General features: G+C 39.2%; 1 protein-coding gene across 1 annotated transcript in view; it reads left to right on the top strand.

The window, feature by feature from the left end:
• Positions 1–19,660, top strand: part of plxnb3 (plexin B3) — a 158,078-nt gene that overhangs the window by 97,315 nt on the left and 41,103 nt on the right. Inside the window, 3 exon segments of the mRNA XM_034171829.1 lie at positions 6,455–6,634; positions 15,892–16,020; positions 16,102–16,202. Coding sequence (XP_034027720.1) covers positions 6,455–6,634; positions 15,892–16,020; positions 16,102–16,202 — 410 coding nt within the window.

The following is a 19,660-nucleotide window of genomic DNA, read 5'->3' as shown; positions in this document are numbered from 1 at the left end:
ACCTCTGACCTTAATTTTCGGCCTGCGCCCAGTGTTGACCTTAACTTGTTTGTGATTCAAGGTCAATTTCAAATTTTTATATTATTTTATTTGGATAATACTGAGGCAGATGTAGGTCACTGAGGTCGAAACCACTTTCACACAGTTAGCTGCAAAGGTCAGATACAAAGATTAAAGGTCAAGTAGTAAAAATATGTTTTCTCACATTCTGTATAAAAGGCCCTGGTTCTTCAGAGGTACTTTTCATTTTCAGCCATGGTCTGTGTGCGTGTGCGTGTGCTCAGCACAAGTCCAGTCCTGTTCCTGCCAGTGTTAAAAATCATTCCTGGGACACAGACCTTGGACAAGTTCAAAGATGGCTAACCTGAACCTATTTTAAGAGGTTAAAAAGTCACATTTAGTTTCAGTCTGTTTGGTTTTGTTTTTGAGCGGCCAGCGTAACAGCCAATCAGAGTGACATCAGCGGCTAGTCTCTCCAAAATTGCTTCATTTTGTGTGTTTATATTTAAATTTAATTAAATTGAACCTTTATTTAACCAGGCTAATCCCATTGAGATCAAGATTTTGCAAGGGAGACCTGGACAATTATAAAGCTTCCAGTCCATCTAACCCGCAGGTCTTTGGATGTGGGAGGAAGCCGGAGCACCCAGAGGAAACCCACACAAACACGGGGAGAACACACAAACCCCACATACAAAGGCTGCAGGTGGGAATTCAACCCATGACCTTCTTGCTGTGAGCCGACAGTGCTAACCTCTAAGGCACCGTGCTGCCATATACATGTTTTTCATATATCATGTAAAAGCTAGTGAGAAACACTTCCAAACCTGAAAACACCATCACCTCTGAGCTTAGTTACAAGACATTTCCAGGACGTTAGCATGGTGACGTCACAGGCTGGTAGCTAGCTGCAAAGCTCTGTTTCGTTTTGTGTGTAAATAAATCCTCTTTGTCATAAATTATGTAAAAGCTAGCAAGAAATAAACACTTCTAAAACTAAAAACTCTGTTTTTGTAACCTAATAACACCCTTGGAGTCATTTACAAGACATTTTGCACATTTTTGACGTTAGCATGCATGCTAATGTCCACTAACTCAAAGCTAACTTCGTATGGAGTTAAATTTGTCTCATTAATACCTGCAAATGCACAGAGGATGATTGACAAATATTCCTTGATTTGCACAACATCTGCTCTTAAAACATAAATATTGTTTTTGATCGATTGACAGAGTGGCTTTATTGAACATGTACAAATTGTACATGAGACAATAGGATCTTAATAATTAATTAAATAGTTACAAATTATAAAGAACACAAGGCTCATACGGGTAATTTAGCATTGCGCTATATTTCTTAGTTGAATGTCAAATCATTTTGGGGTCAAAGTTTAGCTGCTGATTTTGAGATACTTAGTTTATCTGGACACAGATTTAGTCTTAAAAGTTAAGTTTATGTGTTCCAAACACAGTTTTCACGATGGTCAGATCAGAGTTTTAAATTTCAGATTAATAAAAAATAATAATAATAATAATAATAATAAATGAAAAAAAGATTGCTGGAAAAAAATTGTGATTGTAAAAAAATTACTAAACATTCTGGCGACCAGCTGCAGGTGATCAAATCTGCAGCCTGGAGGTGAGAAGTTAATTTTTTTGTGTTTAATTTGTGGTTATTGATGCGTTTGAGATGTTCTGCTCTTGTCTGAGTTTTTCATGCTGTTCCCATCATGCAGTGAAGGCTTTGTCACAGCCTGTTTCAATTTAGTTTTCAGAGCTGATATATAGTTTATCTGGAAAGTACTATTAAACCTTTATTTAACCAGATTAAAAACCTATTGAGATCGAGACCTCTTTCACAAGGGTGACCTGGTCAAGAAAAGCAGTGGCACACTAACAGACAAATGACGCCAACAAGACAACTATTAAAATATATCAAGTACAAGCAACTAACAAATAAAACACAGTCCTTTCAGTCACAGTAACAGTATACGAGTTTAAAAAAATGACAGTTTGTGATTTAAAACGCAAACGCTGTATGTTACACAAGTATTCACAGCACTTCACTTTTTCTACATTTTGTTATGTTACAGCCTTATTCCAAAATGGATGAAATTCATTTTTTCCCTCAAAAGTCTACACACAACACCCCATAATGACAACATGAAAAGGTTTGAAATTTTTGCAAATGTATTAAAATTAGAAAACTAAGAAATCACGTGTATGTAAGTATTCACAGCCTTTGCTCAATACTTCGTTGATGCGCCTTTGGCAGCAATTACAGCCTCAAGTCTTCTTCAATATGATGCCACAAGCTTGGTGCACCTATCTTTGGGCAGTTTGGTCCATTCCTCTTTGCAACACCTCTCAAGCTCCATGGGGAGTGTCGGTGCATTGACATCTTCAGATCTCTTCAGAGATTCAGGTCTGGGCTCTGGCTGGGTCAGTCAAGGACATTCAGAGTTGTCCTGAAGCCACTCCTTTGATATCTTGGCTGTGTGCTTAGGGTCATTGTCCTGCTGAAAGATGAACCGTCGCCCCAGTCTGAGGTCAAGAGCGCTCTGGAGCAGGTTTTCATCCAGGATGTCTCTGTACATCGCTGCATTCATCTTTCCCTCAATCCTGACTAGTCTCCCAGTTCCTGCTGCTGAAAAACATCTCCACAGCACGATGCTACCACCACCATGCTTCACTGTAGGGATGGTGCCTGATTTCCTCCAAACATGATGCCAAAGAGTTCAATCTTTGTCTCATCAGATCAGACAATTTTGTTTCTCCTGGTCTGAGAGTCCTTCAGGTGTCTTTTGTCAAACTCCAGCTGGGCTGACATGTGCCTTTTACTAAGGAATGGCTTCCGTCTGGCCACTCTACCATACAGGCCTGATTGGTGGATTGCTGCAGAGAAGGTTCTCCTCTCTCCACAGAGGAATGCTGGAGCTCTGACAGAGTGACCATCGGGTTCTTGGTCACCTCCCTGACAAAGGTCCTTCTCTCCTGATTGCTCAGTTTAGACGGGCAGCCAACTCTAGGAAGAGTCCTGGTGTATCTGAGCTTCGTCCATTTATGGATGATGGAGGCCACCGTGCTCATTGGGACCTTCAAAGCAGTAGAAATGTTTCTGTGCCTTTTTCCACATTTGTACTTCAAGACAGTCCTGTCTCAGAGGTCTACAGATAATTCCTTTGACTTCATGATTGGTTTGTGCTCTGACTGTCAACTGTGGGACCTTATATGTAGACAGGTGTGTGTCTTTCCAGATCATGTCCAGTCAACTGAATTTACCTCAGGTGGACTCCAGTTAAGCTATAGAAACATCTCAAGGATGATCGAGGGAAACAGGATGCACCTGAACTCAGTTTTGAGCTTCATGGCAAAGGCTGTGAATACTTATGTAAATTTCTTAGATTTTATTTTTAAGAAATTTGCAAAAATCTCATAAATATTTTTTCACATCATCATTATGGGGTGTTGTGTGTAGAATTTTAAGGAAAAAATGACTTTTAGCCATTTTAGAATAAGGCTGTAACATAACAAAATGTGGAAAAAGTGAAGTGCTGTAAATACTTTCTGGGTGCACCGTAAATGATTGACAGCTGCCCATCACCTGTTGTGAAACATGGTGCTAACAGTTAGTGGGTTGTTGGAGCCAGCACAGTGCTGACATCACAACACACATCTGGTGACATCACAGTTCAGCAGCTGGCGGCTGCTGACCTTAATACTGCCACGAGCCTGTGGATTAGAGCGTTTAGCAGCTGCAGCCATCCGCCGACAGCTGTCACTCAAACACATAAATGAACACAGCTGCAAGATGGTTCTGACCCAAATCCACCTGGAGAGTCGCTCAGATGCAGGCAAAACAAGTTCTAACACACATGCCACAGCACACAATAGTTTCAGAGGCAACCACATGGCTTCAAGGATACCTTCAGTTTTATCCCACGCTGGCAGAAGGCCCAAAGGGGGGATTATGTCGTGGTGATTTAGTGTGTCTGTGGTGGTCTGTGTGTCCATCCGTCTGTCCGTCTTTCCGTCTGTCCCATAAAAGGTATAAGTGTTGTGAAATCAATTCCTCCAACCCTTTAAGGAGGAATTTGCTACAAGTCCTTGTTCTAGGTTGGTAAGATGCATGTTGTAATATTGCACAAGAGTGACACATTTTGTCAGAGTTATAGCCCTTGATTAACAAACTGAGACTCTGCCAGTTTCATGAGTTGGTATCTGCTTCAAAAATCCACTTTCACATACCTTGAAATGTTATCAAAATGTAGCAAGAACTTGTACCAAAGTAGCATTTGCCAGTGGGGGATGTTGTGCTCTCAGAGCGCTCTTGTTCAAAGTTTTAGTTGTTTTAAAATATTATTAGAAACAGAACCACTGAGTCCTTGATTCACGTGTGTTGAGCACTTTGTTTGAGATAACATCCTGTTTTATTTAAGATAAAATCCTCTTTTATTTCAGATAAAATCGTGGTGTGTTTGAGATAAAATCCTGTTTTATTTCAGATAAAATCCTGGTTTGTTTGAGATAAAATCCTGTTTTATTTCAGATAAAATCCTGGTTTGTTTGAGATAAAATCCTGTTTTATTTCAGATAAAATCCTCTTTTATTTCAGATAAAATCGTGGTGTGTTTGAGATAAAATCCTGTTTTATCTCAGATAAAATCCTGTTTTGTTTGAGATAAAATCCTGTTTTATTTCAGATAAAATCCTGGTTTGTTTGAGATAAAATCCTGTTTTATTTCAGATAAAATCCTGGTTTGTTTGAGATAAAATCCTGTTTTATTTCAGATAAAATCCTGTTTTATTTCAGATAAAATCGTGGTGTGTTTGAGATAAAATCCTGTTTTATTTCAGATAAAATCCTGTTTTGTTTGAGATAAAATCCTGTTTTATTTCAGATAAAATCCTGGTGTGTTTGAGATAAAAACCTGTTTTATTTAAGATAAAATCCTGGTGTGTTTGAGATAAAAACCTGTTTTATTTAAGATAAAATCCTGGTGTGTTTGAGATAAAATCCTGTTTTATTTCAGATAAAATCCTGGTGTGTTTGAGATAAAATCCTGTTTTATTTCAGATAAAATCCTGGTGTGTTTGAGATAAAATCCTGGTGTGTTTGAGATAAAATCCTGGTGTGTTTGAGATAAAATCATGTTTTATTTCAGATAAAATCATGTTTTATTTGAGATAAAATCCTGGTGTGTTTGAGATGGATCCTGTTTTATTTGAGATAAATCCTGGTGTGCTTGAGATAAAATCCTGTTTTATTTCAGATAAAATCCTGGTTTGTTTGAGATAAAATCCTGTTTTATTTCAGATAAAATCCTGGTGTGTTTGAGATAAAATCCTGTTTTATTTCAGATAAAATCCTGGTGTGTTTAAGATAAAATCCTGTTTTATTTGAGATGAATCCTGTTTTATTTCAGATAAAATCCTGTTTTATTTGAGATAAATCCTGGTGTGTTTGAGATAAAATCCTGTTTTATTTCAGATAAAATCCTGGTGTGCTTGAGATAAAATCCTGTTTTATTTGAGATAAAATCCTTGTTTGTTTGAGATAAAATCCTGGTTTATTTCAGATTTAAATCCTGGTGTGTTTGAGATAAAATCCTGTTTTATTTCAGATAAAATCCTGGTGTGTTTGAGATAAAATCCTGTTTTATTTCAGATAAAATCCTGGTGTGTTTGAGATAAAATCCTGTTTTATTTCAGATAAAATCCTGGTGTGTTTGAGATAAAATCCTGTTTTATTTCAGATAAAATCCTGGTGTGTTTGAGATAAAATCCTGTTTTATTTCAGATAAAATCCTGGTGTGTTTGAGATAAAATCCTGTTTTATTTCAGATAAAATCCTGATTTGATTGAAACAAATTCTGGTTTGTTTGAGCTGTATCTTGGTTTGAATCATCAAGGCAGAAAGATCCACCATACGCTCACAATATCAATGACGTAATGCCACCAAACTACATCATCGGTATGATTGTAGTACAGCGACGTGAAGAAATTTGGCCACGTCAATGTAGTCTTTTTCTAACACACCAGATTTTAACAGCGCAGCAGTCTTAGAAGTGGGCGAGCTAGTTAGCTAGTTCATTTGTTTGTCGCAGATGTAGCACATGGTAAAGAGTTCTCATTGGAATGTAGATATATTTGCTTTTAAACTTTTTTGAATGGATTTCTTTCATATGTCACATCTGTTCAAGAACTCAGATGCCTGATTACTCATGTTTTAATACGACTAATATTGTAAGACCTTTTTTTATTTACTTTTATTTTGTTGTCTTTTGTCTCGTCCTTTTATTCCCTTTTAATTCATTGTTTTTGTTGTTTGTTTGTCTTTATTTCTTTTTATTTTGATGTTTGTCATTTATCTTGTGTCTTTTTTATTTATTTATTTTTGTCCTGCTTTAGGTTTGTTTTTTCTACAGTTAACATTCTCTATGGTTTCATGTGTAAGGATTCCCTGTCGAAGTATCCCTGTGGAGGAGAACACACCCCAAACCCTATTGCCAGTGCTGTGCCCCTCCCCGCCACGCCCACGTTCACCGCAACCACCCAGCTGACAGCGGTTACCACAGCAACGGAGGCGGGGCACACCATCACTTTCCTGGGAGACCGAGAAGGACGAGTGCACAAGGTGACGATAAAAACCTGATAAAGTTCATGTGTTCATTCATTTTCTTTCTTTATTTCAAGTGGCTGCGCTTCCTGTTCAGAGATGTTTGTATCTGGTCAAACGTCCTGAAACCCAAACAGAAAGTCCACCTGCTAATGTCCTGCTGCTGTGCTTAAGTTAGACGTTTTGCCCAAATTTAGTTCATGACAAAATTACATGCTGTTTAATTTACAGGCTCCATTTAATGATTTCACTTCCAGGTGCAAATTCTTAATGAAAGTTGGTTAAAAAAAAAAACAACCAGGCGTCTCCTGAAAAACATTTGATGAGTTATGTGAGCGACTGGCCAGGACATCTTTTGTCATTCATTTTCTAACCCCGCCTACTTCAACTAAGGTTTCTGGGGGGTGGTTGGAGGTTGGGGGCTGGAGCCTATCCCAGCAGTCACTGGGTGAGAGGCGGGGTTCACCCTGGACAGGACACCAGTCTATCGCAGGGCCTGTAGACGGACAAACACAACTGTCCAATTCCCCAAACCTGTATGTCTTTGGAAGTGGGAGGAAGCCGGAGGGAAACCACGCAGACACGGGAGACCATGCAAAAGCCGCACAGAAAGGCCCAGGCGGGAAGCAAACCCTCGACCTTCTTGTTGTGAGGCAACAGTGCTAACCGCTAAACCAACCAGGGCATTTTTAAAGATGAAATTTGGGTGAGATTTTTAATGACATAAAAATATTGTGGAATGTCTTGTGGAACAGATTCCATTCCAAATAAAGGGGTGGAGCCAGGGCATCTGAAGATACAGTTTTAACATTAGGAGATGAGGTGAAAGAGCACAGTGTGCACCCTTAGAGTTCATATTGTTGCTGTTTGTAAGCAGGTGATCTTTAAAAAACAAAAACAGAAAAAAAAACTTCTATAAATTTGGCAAAGAGGTCATAGGTCAAGGAAAAACTGATTAACCCAAATATGGAAACAGAATCAATAGGGCACCGCAGTCTCGTTGGAACCCTGTGTGATATTGTGGGATTTGACCACTTATGAGGACCGCCGATCCCATTCTGCAATATATGCACAGCATTAGTTTACACGGGAAAATGGTGTACTGTTTTGTTTTTGGCTGCAATCACCCAAACAGTCGCGAAAAGTACCGTTTTTTGTTTGTTTGGGTTTTTTTTGGTTCCCAGTGGAGAAGAGTAGACGAGGCGAATGGGAGATGTGTCGGTAAGTGTTAGCCTGCACAGCTAACTAGAGTAGCTCTGTTCTCTCGCCTGCAAAAACACTTCAACAAGTTTGAGCTCCGGGTCATAAACAAACCACAACACATGTCCACTTTCCACCGCGTCGTCACTTTGTCTTTGCATGTAATATACCCAAAAACTTAGAGAAAGTGTCATGTTTCTGTCCCCGGAATTAGAGAAATTATGTCATATGCGTCATATTTTACCTCTTTAGCGCCTGCCCTCAAGCAAGACTGCGCTCCCATTGATTATATTTAGGTGAAATAGCCCCCCCCCCACTTGGACATTGGTAGTGTCTAACTTTTCGAAGTACTGTCTTTGAATCAGAAAGGCTTGACAGTCTTCTTGTAGTACATCTGTGCATTACATGAAGTACAGCTGTGCAGTACATGAAGTACATCTGTGCACTTTGTGCAGATGGTATCTGAAGTGAGGCCGCTGCAGATGTGTTTGTAACCCTTCATCGTGTGACAGCTCACAACAACCAACCAGCACCACACACACACACACACACACTCACTCACTCACTCACTCGTGTTCATTGCTTGTAGCCTGAAGCTTTTTGTCGACAAAACAACATGACACCGACTGTGTGCGAGAAACGACAAACAGGCATTTAGCTGGAGGCGGTGGACGGCTGCGGCATCACAGGGGAGTGCGCTCACGCTCACTTTGGATTGGTTATTGGTCCCACAGGTGCACTCTGAGTAAGGATCCAGCAGGATGCGTCTTTACCAAACCATGTAACATTAACTGTGTGCGTGTGTTAATGAGGACTAATCCAAGTCCAGACGGCGGCGCTTTGATACTTGCTGTCAATATTTAATGACGCCCACAGCCACGCCTCTTGCTGGGCTCCTTTTATTTTCTGTCAATGCTTTTCCTCTTCATGCTGTTTATGTTTACAGGACATAAATATTTACAGCCGGAGACCTGACGCACCGAAAGTGTCAATCACATGAACACTAAGGTCAAAGGTCAGCTGCGGTTTAGGATTTGGCAGGAAGATCAGATGCCTACAAAGATCAAAAAACAAAAGCTTCTGACACGTATAAGCGAGTAAACATAACCACTGCTGGAGTACTTGCACCAGTCCAGCAAAAGAGATTGTTACTTATAATAAGAATTAGATAAGAATAATTATTTGTAATGTCCACACATTATCAGTCTTATTTTCTTTACTATGCGCTGTTACATAAAAAATTTGAATTTGTTGTCATAGAGAGAGAGAGACAGAGAGAGTCCATCCCAGCCAGCTTGTCATCAAGAAATCAAGAGAACACAATGAGGATGAAGTGATGAGACAGTAGTTAGATCAGTGGAAACGTTTCCCAATGTAACCTTTCCACCACCTGCTGGATCCGATGGCCACCTTCACGTGAGCGTCAGCTAGCATGTTAAGCCAGCAAATGTCTTGAGAAACATGATGTCCACTAGGTGGCCAAATAAGGGGTGTTATATCTAGCAGAACAGGAAAGTAAAACCAGAATTAAAGAACAGATAGACCTAGGCACATGGAGATTAATCGATACGAATTGGTATCTAGATACGTGCGTGATGTAAGTGTATCGATTCATTCAGTGTGCCTCGATTCAGTTGACGGGTGAAATCGTGATGCATCGCTCACTGCCTGCTTTTATTGATTTTGATTTTTTTTTTTTTTTTTTTTTTTCCCCTGATGCATTTGAATGAATACACCACGGACAGAAGCCAGAAAGCACATTTCCACCACAACAAACATGATGACATCAACAGCCGTTTTGCATAGCGATTCCTTTATCAGCCCTTCAGTTAGGGACACCGGAGCAGCCGTTGGTTTTGAGGGTGTTTTTATTGGGAAATGATCATTTCTCTACGTTGATTGCAGTCTCGCTGCAGACCCATTACAGACCTGCTCTAGACCTGAAACAGTGCAAGGGGAAACAACAGCAGCACTACAATCTCCTCTCAAACGAATTGCTGCTTTAGAGGCCAAAACAGACAACTTGGAGAATCGAGGAAGAAGAAAGAACTTAAGAATATTTGGAATACGTGAGAAAACGGAAGGCACGCGGCCACTCATCGACTTCATACAAGAAATGCTACCTGTGTGGCTGGGCTTACCACCGCAACGCACATTTACACTGGAACGAGTTCATCGTACGCTGGGGTCTGCCAAACCAAACCAACAGAGAGCTGTCCTGGTACGGTTTTTAAAGTTCCAAGAAAAGGAGTTTGTCTACCGGGAAGCGAGGAAGAGGGAGATTAAACATGACGGGCTGAAAATCACGTTTGTTCAAGATCTCTCTGCGGAAACTCTTTGCGTGCGGAAGGGGTTTCAACCTGTGATACAGCGATTTGTGGACATTAACGCTTTTCATGGATTCCTGTACAATCCTAGTAAACTCCGGATTCTGCATAATGGCAAGATTCATCTGTTTACATCGCCCCAGCAGGCAGAAGATTTCTATGAAGGCCTCCCAAAAGGACTTACTGACTAAGGACAAGTGTAAACTGAGAAGATGGTAATATTAAAGACAAGTTTTTGGACGTTATTAAGGAATGTTGGGCTGTAAATTTTGGTAAGAATTCATGCCAATATTTTATTTGTTTTTCGTTTTTGACAATCATTTCCAGTTCAAAAAATTTATTGTGTAAATTAAAACACTCATATATTTAAAAGGAGGTGGGGATAATAATTGAAAATATCATCCATCCATCCATCCATTTTCTTCCGCTTTATCCAGAGTCGGGTCGCGGGGGCAGCAGCTCAAGCAAAGCCGCCCAGATCTCCCGATCCACACACACCTCCCCCAGCTCCTCTGGGGGAACCCCAAGGCGTTCCCAAGCCAGCCGAGAGATGTAATCCAGCGTGTTCTGGGTCTTCCCCTGGGCCTCCTCCCAATGGGACGTGCCCGGAACACCTCTCCAGCGAGGCGTCCAGGGGGCATCCGGAAAAGATGCCTGAGCCACCTCAACTGATTCCTTTCGACGTGGAGGAGCAGCGGCTCGACTCCGAGCTCCTCCTGAGTGACCGAGCTCCTCACCCTATCTCTAAGGGAATAATGAAAATATTATTTTAATCCGAAAAGAAGGGTAGATAATAATAATTCTTGATAGCATGGTTCGGAAATGTTGTTGGGGGGTCATGTTGACTAATTGCTCCTCAGTTTTGTGGATCAATGTCCTTGCGACTCTTCATGTTCTAAGGGGAGGGGAAAGCACCTCACTGGTTTTGGTGCAAGTGTTCAGGGAGGGAAAGGGTACTAGGTTGAATGAGAGTGTGTGTGCGTGTGTATGTAAAACCTGAGCCATTTTGTTTTGTTTTTCTTAATGTTCGAGTTAAATTAAACTTATGGAAAGGAACAAAGTGAATTCGAGGTTATAATCACAAGTTGGAATGTCAGGGGAATGAGGTAACTGATAAAACTAAAACAAGTACTAAATAGGATAAAATATTTTAAATCTAAAATAGTATTTCTAGAAGAGTCACATCTAACCACAACTGATATGCACATGTTGACTAAAAGATGGCAGGGCCAGGTGTTTCACGCTCCTTTTACAAGTCATGCTAGAGGGGTTGTTATTCTAATACAAAAATCAATACCATTCCAAAAATCAAAACTTATCACAGGCCCAGGGGGGAGATTCATTATTGTCCAGGGGAATATTTTATCACAAAAAATTAATTTTATAAATGTGTATGGGGCTAATGAGGATTCACCATCTTTCTTCGAAAAATTATTTTTGAATAGGAATTAGAAAATGAGTATTCTGAAAGCAACAACCCAGAAAAATTACAGACACTACAGGTTATGAGAGCTAAATATGACAAATTAACAACATATAAAATTGCTAAAAGTTTTATGTGGACGAAACAGGCATTTTATGACCAAGGAGAAAAGGCAGGCAAATTATTGGACTGGAGAATAAAAAACAACAAGTTGACAGATCCATTATAAGCATAAAATCAACTACAGGGAAATTAACCACTGATCCTAAAGAGATAAATGAAAGCTTTAGGTCATTTTATAAATTATTGTATCAATCAGGATGTAATTCAACTGAGGAAGCCCAAAATAAATTTTGCAACAAATTACAGTTTCAAACATTATCAGAATAAGACAAGGCAATACTTAACAGCCCACTCACAGTTCATGATATAGGAGAAGCCATAGGGGAATTGAATAGTGGCAAAACACCCGGACTGGATGGGTTACCTGTTGAATTTTATAAAACATTTAAGAATAAGTTGACACAGCCTCTCCTTAATATGTATAGAGAATCTCTTGATTTAAGTGTCCTTCCGGACACACTGAGATTAGCTACAATTACATTAATTCTGAAACCAAACAAGCCATCCACAGAATGCTCGTCATATAGAGGAATTAGTCTCATGAGCTGTGATACGAAAATATTATGTAAGGCTTTATTCAAAAGATTAGAAACGTATTTGCCAAAGTTAATAGTTGATGATCAACAAGGTTTCATTAAAAAGAGACAAGGATACCATAACATTAGGCGGGTTTTAAATATTTTATATGAAAAACAGGATACAAGAGACACTGCAATGCTAGCTGTGGATGCAAGTCAAGCATTTGACAGAATAGAATGGCAGTATCTTACGGAACTGCTTCCAAGGTACGGTCTAGGAGAAACAGTTATACAATGGATTCAGTTGTTGTATACAAATCCCACTGCACAAATTTTAACCAATAATAATATATCTAAAATATTTAATCTAGAACGCTCAACCAGACAAGGGTGCCCTTTGTCCCCTTTGCTTTTCACATTAGCCTTGGAACCACTGGTCATGGCAGTGAGAAGCCATGAGGGGATAGCGGGAATCAATATTGGAAAAATAAATCACTTGATTTCATTATTTGCTGATGATATTATATTCTTCTTGACGGACCTTAAAAAACAATTCCTAACTTGGTAAATATAATAAAGGATTTTGGTGAGTTTTCAGGCTATAAAATTAACAATACAAAATCTGTACTTATGCTACTAAATGCAGAGGAAAGGAAAAACCCTCCTGTAAGCACAAATTTACCATCGCTACAGATGGTTTCAAATATTTGGGTATTAAAATCACACCCGATCTAAACCAAATTGTTGATGCAAATTACGGCCCCCTAGTTAAGGAAGTGATGGACACGTTGAACCGTTGGTCAACTTTGCCAGTGTCAGTGATTGGCCGAATACATATAATAAAAATGTCCATCCTGCCCAAATTTCTGTATTTTTTCAGACACTCCCCTTGCCATTACCATCATCATTTTTTAAAGATTTAAATGAATCAATTAATAAGTTTATATGGAATAATAGGAAAGCAAGACTTTGTTTAAAATAAATTTATTTGCCATATGAAAGAGGGGGTCTGCAACTTCCAAATATGGAATGGTATTATATGGCTGCTCAGTTAACGTCAGCTTCATATTATTTTTGTACTAATTCCCCCCCAGCTTGGGTAAATATTGAGCAGCAGTCAATTCCGGACTTGCCAATATACAGCTATTTTTTCTCTGCAAATTTACGTATATTAAAAAAGCGAACAAAGAATCCTTTTTTGAGAAACACTGTTATCGTGTGGCATGCTGCCCATAAACTTGTGAACGAATACGCGGGTTTATTACAGTTTACTCCGCTGTGGGGTAATGAACAGTTTACACCTGGCAAAAAAGATGGAGGATTCAAAATGTGGAACACTAAGGGCATTCACACAGTCAAAGATTTATACAACGAAGGAACTTTGTATACATTTAAGAATTGTGTGGTAAATACGAAATTCCTTTGAAACATTTTTTCAAATATTTACAAATAAAAAGTTTTATGTCATCTAAATCTAAAAATATTATAAATATTCCCAAATTATCGATAATTGAAGAAATAGCTATTAAAACAGGACCAAAAGGACTATTGTCCAAATACTATAATGTAATCACGTCTCATTGTAAACACTCCGCAATGGATAAATTAAATGCATGGAGAAATGACATAAAAGAAGAAATAAATGAAGCGTGAATGGAATGAGGCATGCTTAAAAGCACAAAAACAAACTATAAATACTCGATTAAAATTATTGCAGTATAAATGGTTAACGAGGGTCTACATAACCCCAGAAAGACTCCACCATATGTCAAGAGATATTCCTGACACATGTATTAAATGTAGAAATTTTAAAGGAACACTTATTCATTGTATGTGGGAATGCCCTGAAATTCAGAGGTTTTGGAAGAATGTTTTAAAATGTTTGTCAGAATTCTTTTGTGTAAAAATGCCACTGTGAACAAAACTCAACAACTGTGTCCTAGGAATATACCCTGCAGATTTTTTACAATCCAAAAAACAAGCTAAATTACTGGATTTTGGACTATTACATGCCAGAAGAGTGATTGCCTTAAACTGGAAGAACATGGATACCCCCTCTTTGAAACAATGGAAAAAAGAGCTTTCAGAATGTATCGGACTGGAAAGACTGACTTATATTGGCAAAGGTAAAAAAGAAGAATTTTTGGAGTTATGGAAGCCATATATGAACATCATAAATCTTGGAAAATAACTTTTTTTCCCCTTTATTTTTATGTATGTATTTATTTATTTATTTATTATTATTAATTGTTGAGTTGATTAGTTTTAAAAGCGGTAATGTTACTATCTATATGGCGAATGAAGGTTTTATGTGTGTGTGTGAATGTGGGTGTATGTGTTCAAGTGGGGTTACTATGTTGTTGTTATGTTCTGTCAAATAATTTGAAAATTTAATAAAAATATTTTGATAAAAAAATGACACCTCTTTCCAAACGTTATTATACAAACAAACTACAACCGACCAAAACTGCCCCCCCCCCACCAAAAAAAAAAAAAAAAGAGACGTCCTGTGTTTTTTATGAAATACATCCTGATGTGCAACAGCCGGCTGAAGAGCTCAGCTCAGAGTCTATGGAGTTACATTTGTCATTAATATCTGAAAGGAAATGCTTTTGACAAAAACTCCAGATTTTGTTTATTTCTACTCCTGTCAGAGATCAAGGATCCACCGTGTACATCAAGGATCCAGTGACCAATTTCATATTTATTTACTTTAAGACTCAATAAATGTTGTTGACATAGAAAACCTGTAAAGCCTACTTTTAGTACACAGAAAATTCACAAAAGGTATTGATATGGGAATCGATAAAGAATCAGATCGATGAGTGGAATCAGTATCGATAAAATCTTACCAATACCGATCCCTAATCATATCAAACCAAATCACATCATATCACATTGTGAGGAATTGAATCGCCATCAAATTCATATCAAATCACATTAAAATCGGGAACAGGGGTGAATCATATTGCATCGTATCGTCAGTATTGCGATATGTATTGTATCGCTTGTCGTGTATCGAAGTGTGTATCGAATTATTAGTAATGAGATTCACATGCCTAGATATAGTGTGTGGCTTCGGGGGGGGGCAAAACATTTTTGTCCTGAAAATCTCTGATGGAAAATCCCAAACCCTGTTCTGCAGTGTTTGGAAACCTTTACAACACCCAGTTTTCCAGAACGTTGTTCAGGAGTCTGTATCAGAAGGAAGCCACCTCCTGAACACTGCCACCTGCTGGACAGGATTATAACATTTTTATTACTTTACAGTCAGTGCACAGTGTGCACGTGCACTAACACATGCGTTTTTTGTAATCTTTTGGCGGTTATTTTCAAATGGTTCTGGTTGCGGCATTTACAGTTTACAAATAAAGTTAGTGTGCAGTTTTGTGCTTACACACACACACACACACACACACACACCACCACACCACAACAACAACATTATTGTGAGTTTTTATTCATCATTTTTTACTTTCATTTTATTTTTTTAAGTTGAAAAAACTAAAGTTGTTCCAGATTCTGGTGTAAACACCACCATCTGGTGGCCACTGGCCATTACAGCAGCAGCCAGTTGAATTTTTGACATCACTGTGGCTTCACGTTGTGGGCGTCGACATTTCTGAAAATACCAAATATAACTTTGGGGGTGAACTCAGTCCTGAGGTGCTCTGTGTGTTCCAGGTCTTAGTGCGACCCAATTTGTCAGGTCAACTGTACGGAAGCGTGCTGGTGGACAGTGGGAGTGCCGTAAATGCTGACCTCCTATTGGACGACAGCCAGCAACATGTTTACGTTTTGACTGAGAGTCGGGTGAGAAAAACAGCCGCCTCATTTCACTCAATTTTCCTTTTTTCAAATTTAGATTTTTTTAAGTTGTTTTCTGTCTCACAGCTGTTGAAGGTTCCAGTGTCGTCCTGTGAGAGACAGACAGACTGTCAGTCGTGTCTCAGTGTCAGAGACCCGTACTGTGGCTGGTGTGTCCTTGAGGGAAGGTATGTCTGTCTGTCTGTCTCTGTCTGCCTGCCGGACTGTCTGTCTGTCTGTCTGTCTGTCTGTCTGTCTGTGTGTGTGTGTGTGTGTGTGTGTGTGTGTGTGTGTGTGTGTGTGTGTGTGTGTGTGTGTGTGTCTGTCTGTCTCCATCTGTCTCTCTGTCTGCCTGCCTGACTGTCTGTCTGTCTCTCTTTCTCTGTATCTCTCTCTGTCTGTCTCTGTCTTTCCCTCTCTGTCTGTCTTTCTGTCTCTCTCTCTGTCTGTCCTTCAATTTCTATTTTCAGTTCAATTTATTTTCATTTATATAGCTCCAAATCACAACAGAGTTGCCTCAAAGTGCTTCACACAAGTAAGGTCTAACCTTACCAACCCCCAGAGCAGCGGTGGTAAGGAAAAACTCCCTCTGAGGAAGAAACCTCAAGCAGACCAGACTCAAAGGGGTGCTTGGGCCATGCTACAGACATAAATTACAGAATAATTCACAAAACAAATATACAGGAAATGCTGTTGGTGCACAGGAAAGGAGGGTCTCCAGCACAAATACCACACCCCTCTCTGGATGGAGCTGCACCTTTAACAGAGAGAAAAAACAAAATCAGGCATCAGAAAGACAAGAAATACAGTATAATTTGTCAGCATTAAACAACAAGAAAAACAACAAATACTATGGTGATCACCGGCCACTAGCCCTAAGCTTCACTAAAAGACCTAGAATTTAGGTAAAGTTGAGGCCGCGGCCCGCTCCGTTTCCTAATAAAATTAATTAAAAGAGTAAAAACCGTAGAACTATACTATCAATCAATCAATCTTTTTTTTTTTTATATAGCGCCAAATCACAACAAACAGTTGCCCCAAGGCGCTTTATATTGTAAGGCAAAGCCATACAATAATTATGTAAAACCCCAACGGTCAAAACGACCCCCTGTGAGCAAGCACTTGGCTACAGTGGGAAGGAAAAACTCCCTTTTAACAGGAAGAAACCTCCAGCAGAACCAGGCTCAGGGAGGGGCAGTCTTCTGCTGGGACTGGTTGGGGCTGAGGGAGAGAACCAGGAAAAAGACATGCTGTGGAGGGGAGCAGAGATCGATCACTAATGATTAAATGCAGAGTGGTGCATACAGAGCAAAAAGAGAAAGAAACAGTGCATCATGGGAACCCCCCAGCAGTCTACGTCTATAGCAGCATAACTAAGGGATGGTTCAGGGTCACCTGATCCAGCCCTAACTATAAGCTTTAGCAAAAAGGAAAGTTTTAAGCCTAATCTTAAAAGTAGAGAGGGTGTCTGTCTCCCTGATCTGAATTGGGAGCTGGTTCCACAGGAGATGAGCCTGAAAGCTGAAGGCTCTGCCTCCCATTCTACTCTTACAAACCCTAGGAACTACAAGTAAGCCTGCAGTCTGAGAGCGAAGCGCTCTATTGGGGTGATATGGTACTACGAGGTCCCTAAGATAAGATGGGACCTGATTATTCAAAACCTTATAAGTAAGAAGAAGAATTTTAAATTCTATTCTAGAATTAACAGGAAGCCAATGAAGAGAGGCCAATATGGGTGAGATATGCTCTCTCCTTCTAGTCCCCATCAGTACTCTAGCTGCAGCATTTTGAATTAACTGAAGGCTTTTTAGGGAACTTTTAGGACAACCTGATAATAATGAATTACAATAGTCCAGCCTAGAGGAAATAATGCATGAATTAGTTTTTCAGCATCACTCTGAGACAAGACCTTTCTGATTTTAGAGATATTGCATAAATGCAAAAAAGCAGTCCTACATATTTGTTTAATATGCGCTTTGAATTACATATCCTGATCAAAAATGACTCCAAGATTTCTCACAGTATTACTAGAGGTCAGGGTAATGCCATCCAGAGTAAGGATCTGGTTAGACACCATGTTTCTAAGATTTGTGGGGCCAAGTACAATAACTTCAGTTTTATCTGAGTTTAAAAGCAGGAAATTAGAGGCCATCCATGTCTTTATGTCTGTAAGACAATCCTGCAGTTTAGCTAATTGGTGTGTGTCCTCTGGCTTCATGGATAGATAAAGCTGGGTATCATCTGCGTAACAATGAAAATTTAAGCAATACCGTCTAATAATACTGCCTAAGGGAAGCATGTATAAAGTGAATAAAATTGGTCCTAGCACAGAACCTTGTGGAACTCCATAATTACCTTTAGTCTGTGACGAAGATTCCCCATTTACATGAACAAATTGTAATCTATTAGACAAATATGATTCAAACCACCGCAGCGCAGTGCCTTTAATACCTATGGCATGCTCTAATCTCTGTAATAAAATTTTACGGTCAACAGTATCAAAAGCAGCACTGAGGTCTAACAGAACAAGCACAGAGATGAGTCCACTGTCCGAGGCCATAAGAAGATAATTTGTAACCTTCAGTAATGCTGTTTCTGTACTATGATGAATTCTAAAACCTGACTGAAACTCTTCAAATAGACCATTCCTCTGCAGATGATCAGTTAGCTGTTTTACAACTACCCTTTCAAGAATTTTTGAGAGAAAAGGAAGGTTGGAGATTGGCCTATAATTAGCTAAGATAGCTGGGTCAAGTGATGGCTTTTTAAGTAATGGTTTAATTACTGCCACCTTAAAAGCCTGTGGTACATAGCCAACTAACAAAGATAGATTGATCATATTTAAGATCGAAGCATTAAATAATGGTAGGGCTTCCTTGAGCAGCCTGGTAGGAATGGGGTCTAATAAACATGTTGATGGTTTGGATGAAGTAACTAATGAAAATAACTCAGACAGAACAATCGGAGAGAAAGAGTCTAACCAAATACCGGCATCACTGAAAGCAGCCAAAGATAACGATACGTCTTTGGGATGGTTATGAGTAATTTTTTCTCTAATAGTTAAAATTTTGTTAGCAAAGAAAGTCATGAAGTCATTACTAGTTAAAGTTAATGGAATACTCAGCTCAATAGAGCTCTGACTCTTTGTCAGCCTGGCTACAGTGCTGAAAAGAAACCTGGGGTTCTTATTTTCTTCAATTAGTGATGAGTAGAAAGATGTCCTAGCTTTACGGAGGGCTTTTTATAGAGCAACAGACTCTTTTTCCAGGCTAAGTGAAGATCTTCTAAATTAGTGAGACGCCATTTCCTCTCCAACTTACGGGTTATCTGCTTTAAGCTACGAGTTTGTGAGTTATACCACGGAGTCAGACACTTCTGATTTAAAGCTCTCTTTTTTAGAGGAGCTACAGCATCCAAAGTTGTCTTCAATGAGGATGTAAAACTATTGACGAGATACTCTGTCTCGCTTACAGAGTTTAGGTAGCTACTCTGCACTGTGTTGGTATATGGCATTAGAGAACATAAAGAAGGAATCATATCCTTAAACCTAGTTACAGCGCTTTCTGCAAGACTTCTAGTGTAATGAAACTTATTCCCCACTGCTGGGTAGTCCATCAGAGTAAATGTAAATGTTATTAAGAAATGA

This window comes from Thalassophryne amazonica, chromosome 6, assembly GCF_902500255.1.
Source record: "Thalassophryne amazonica chromosome 6, fThaAma1.1, whole genome shotgun sequence".
NCBI classification, from domain to species: domain Eukaryota; kingdom Metazoa; phylum Chordata; class Actinopteri; order Batrachoidiformes; family Batrachoididae; genus Thalassophryne; species Thalassophryne amazonica.
The sequence above is the reverse complement of the archived record's forward strand: the minus strand, read 5'-3'. Positions and strand labels throughout refer to the sequence as shown.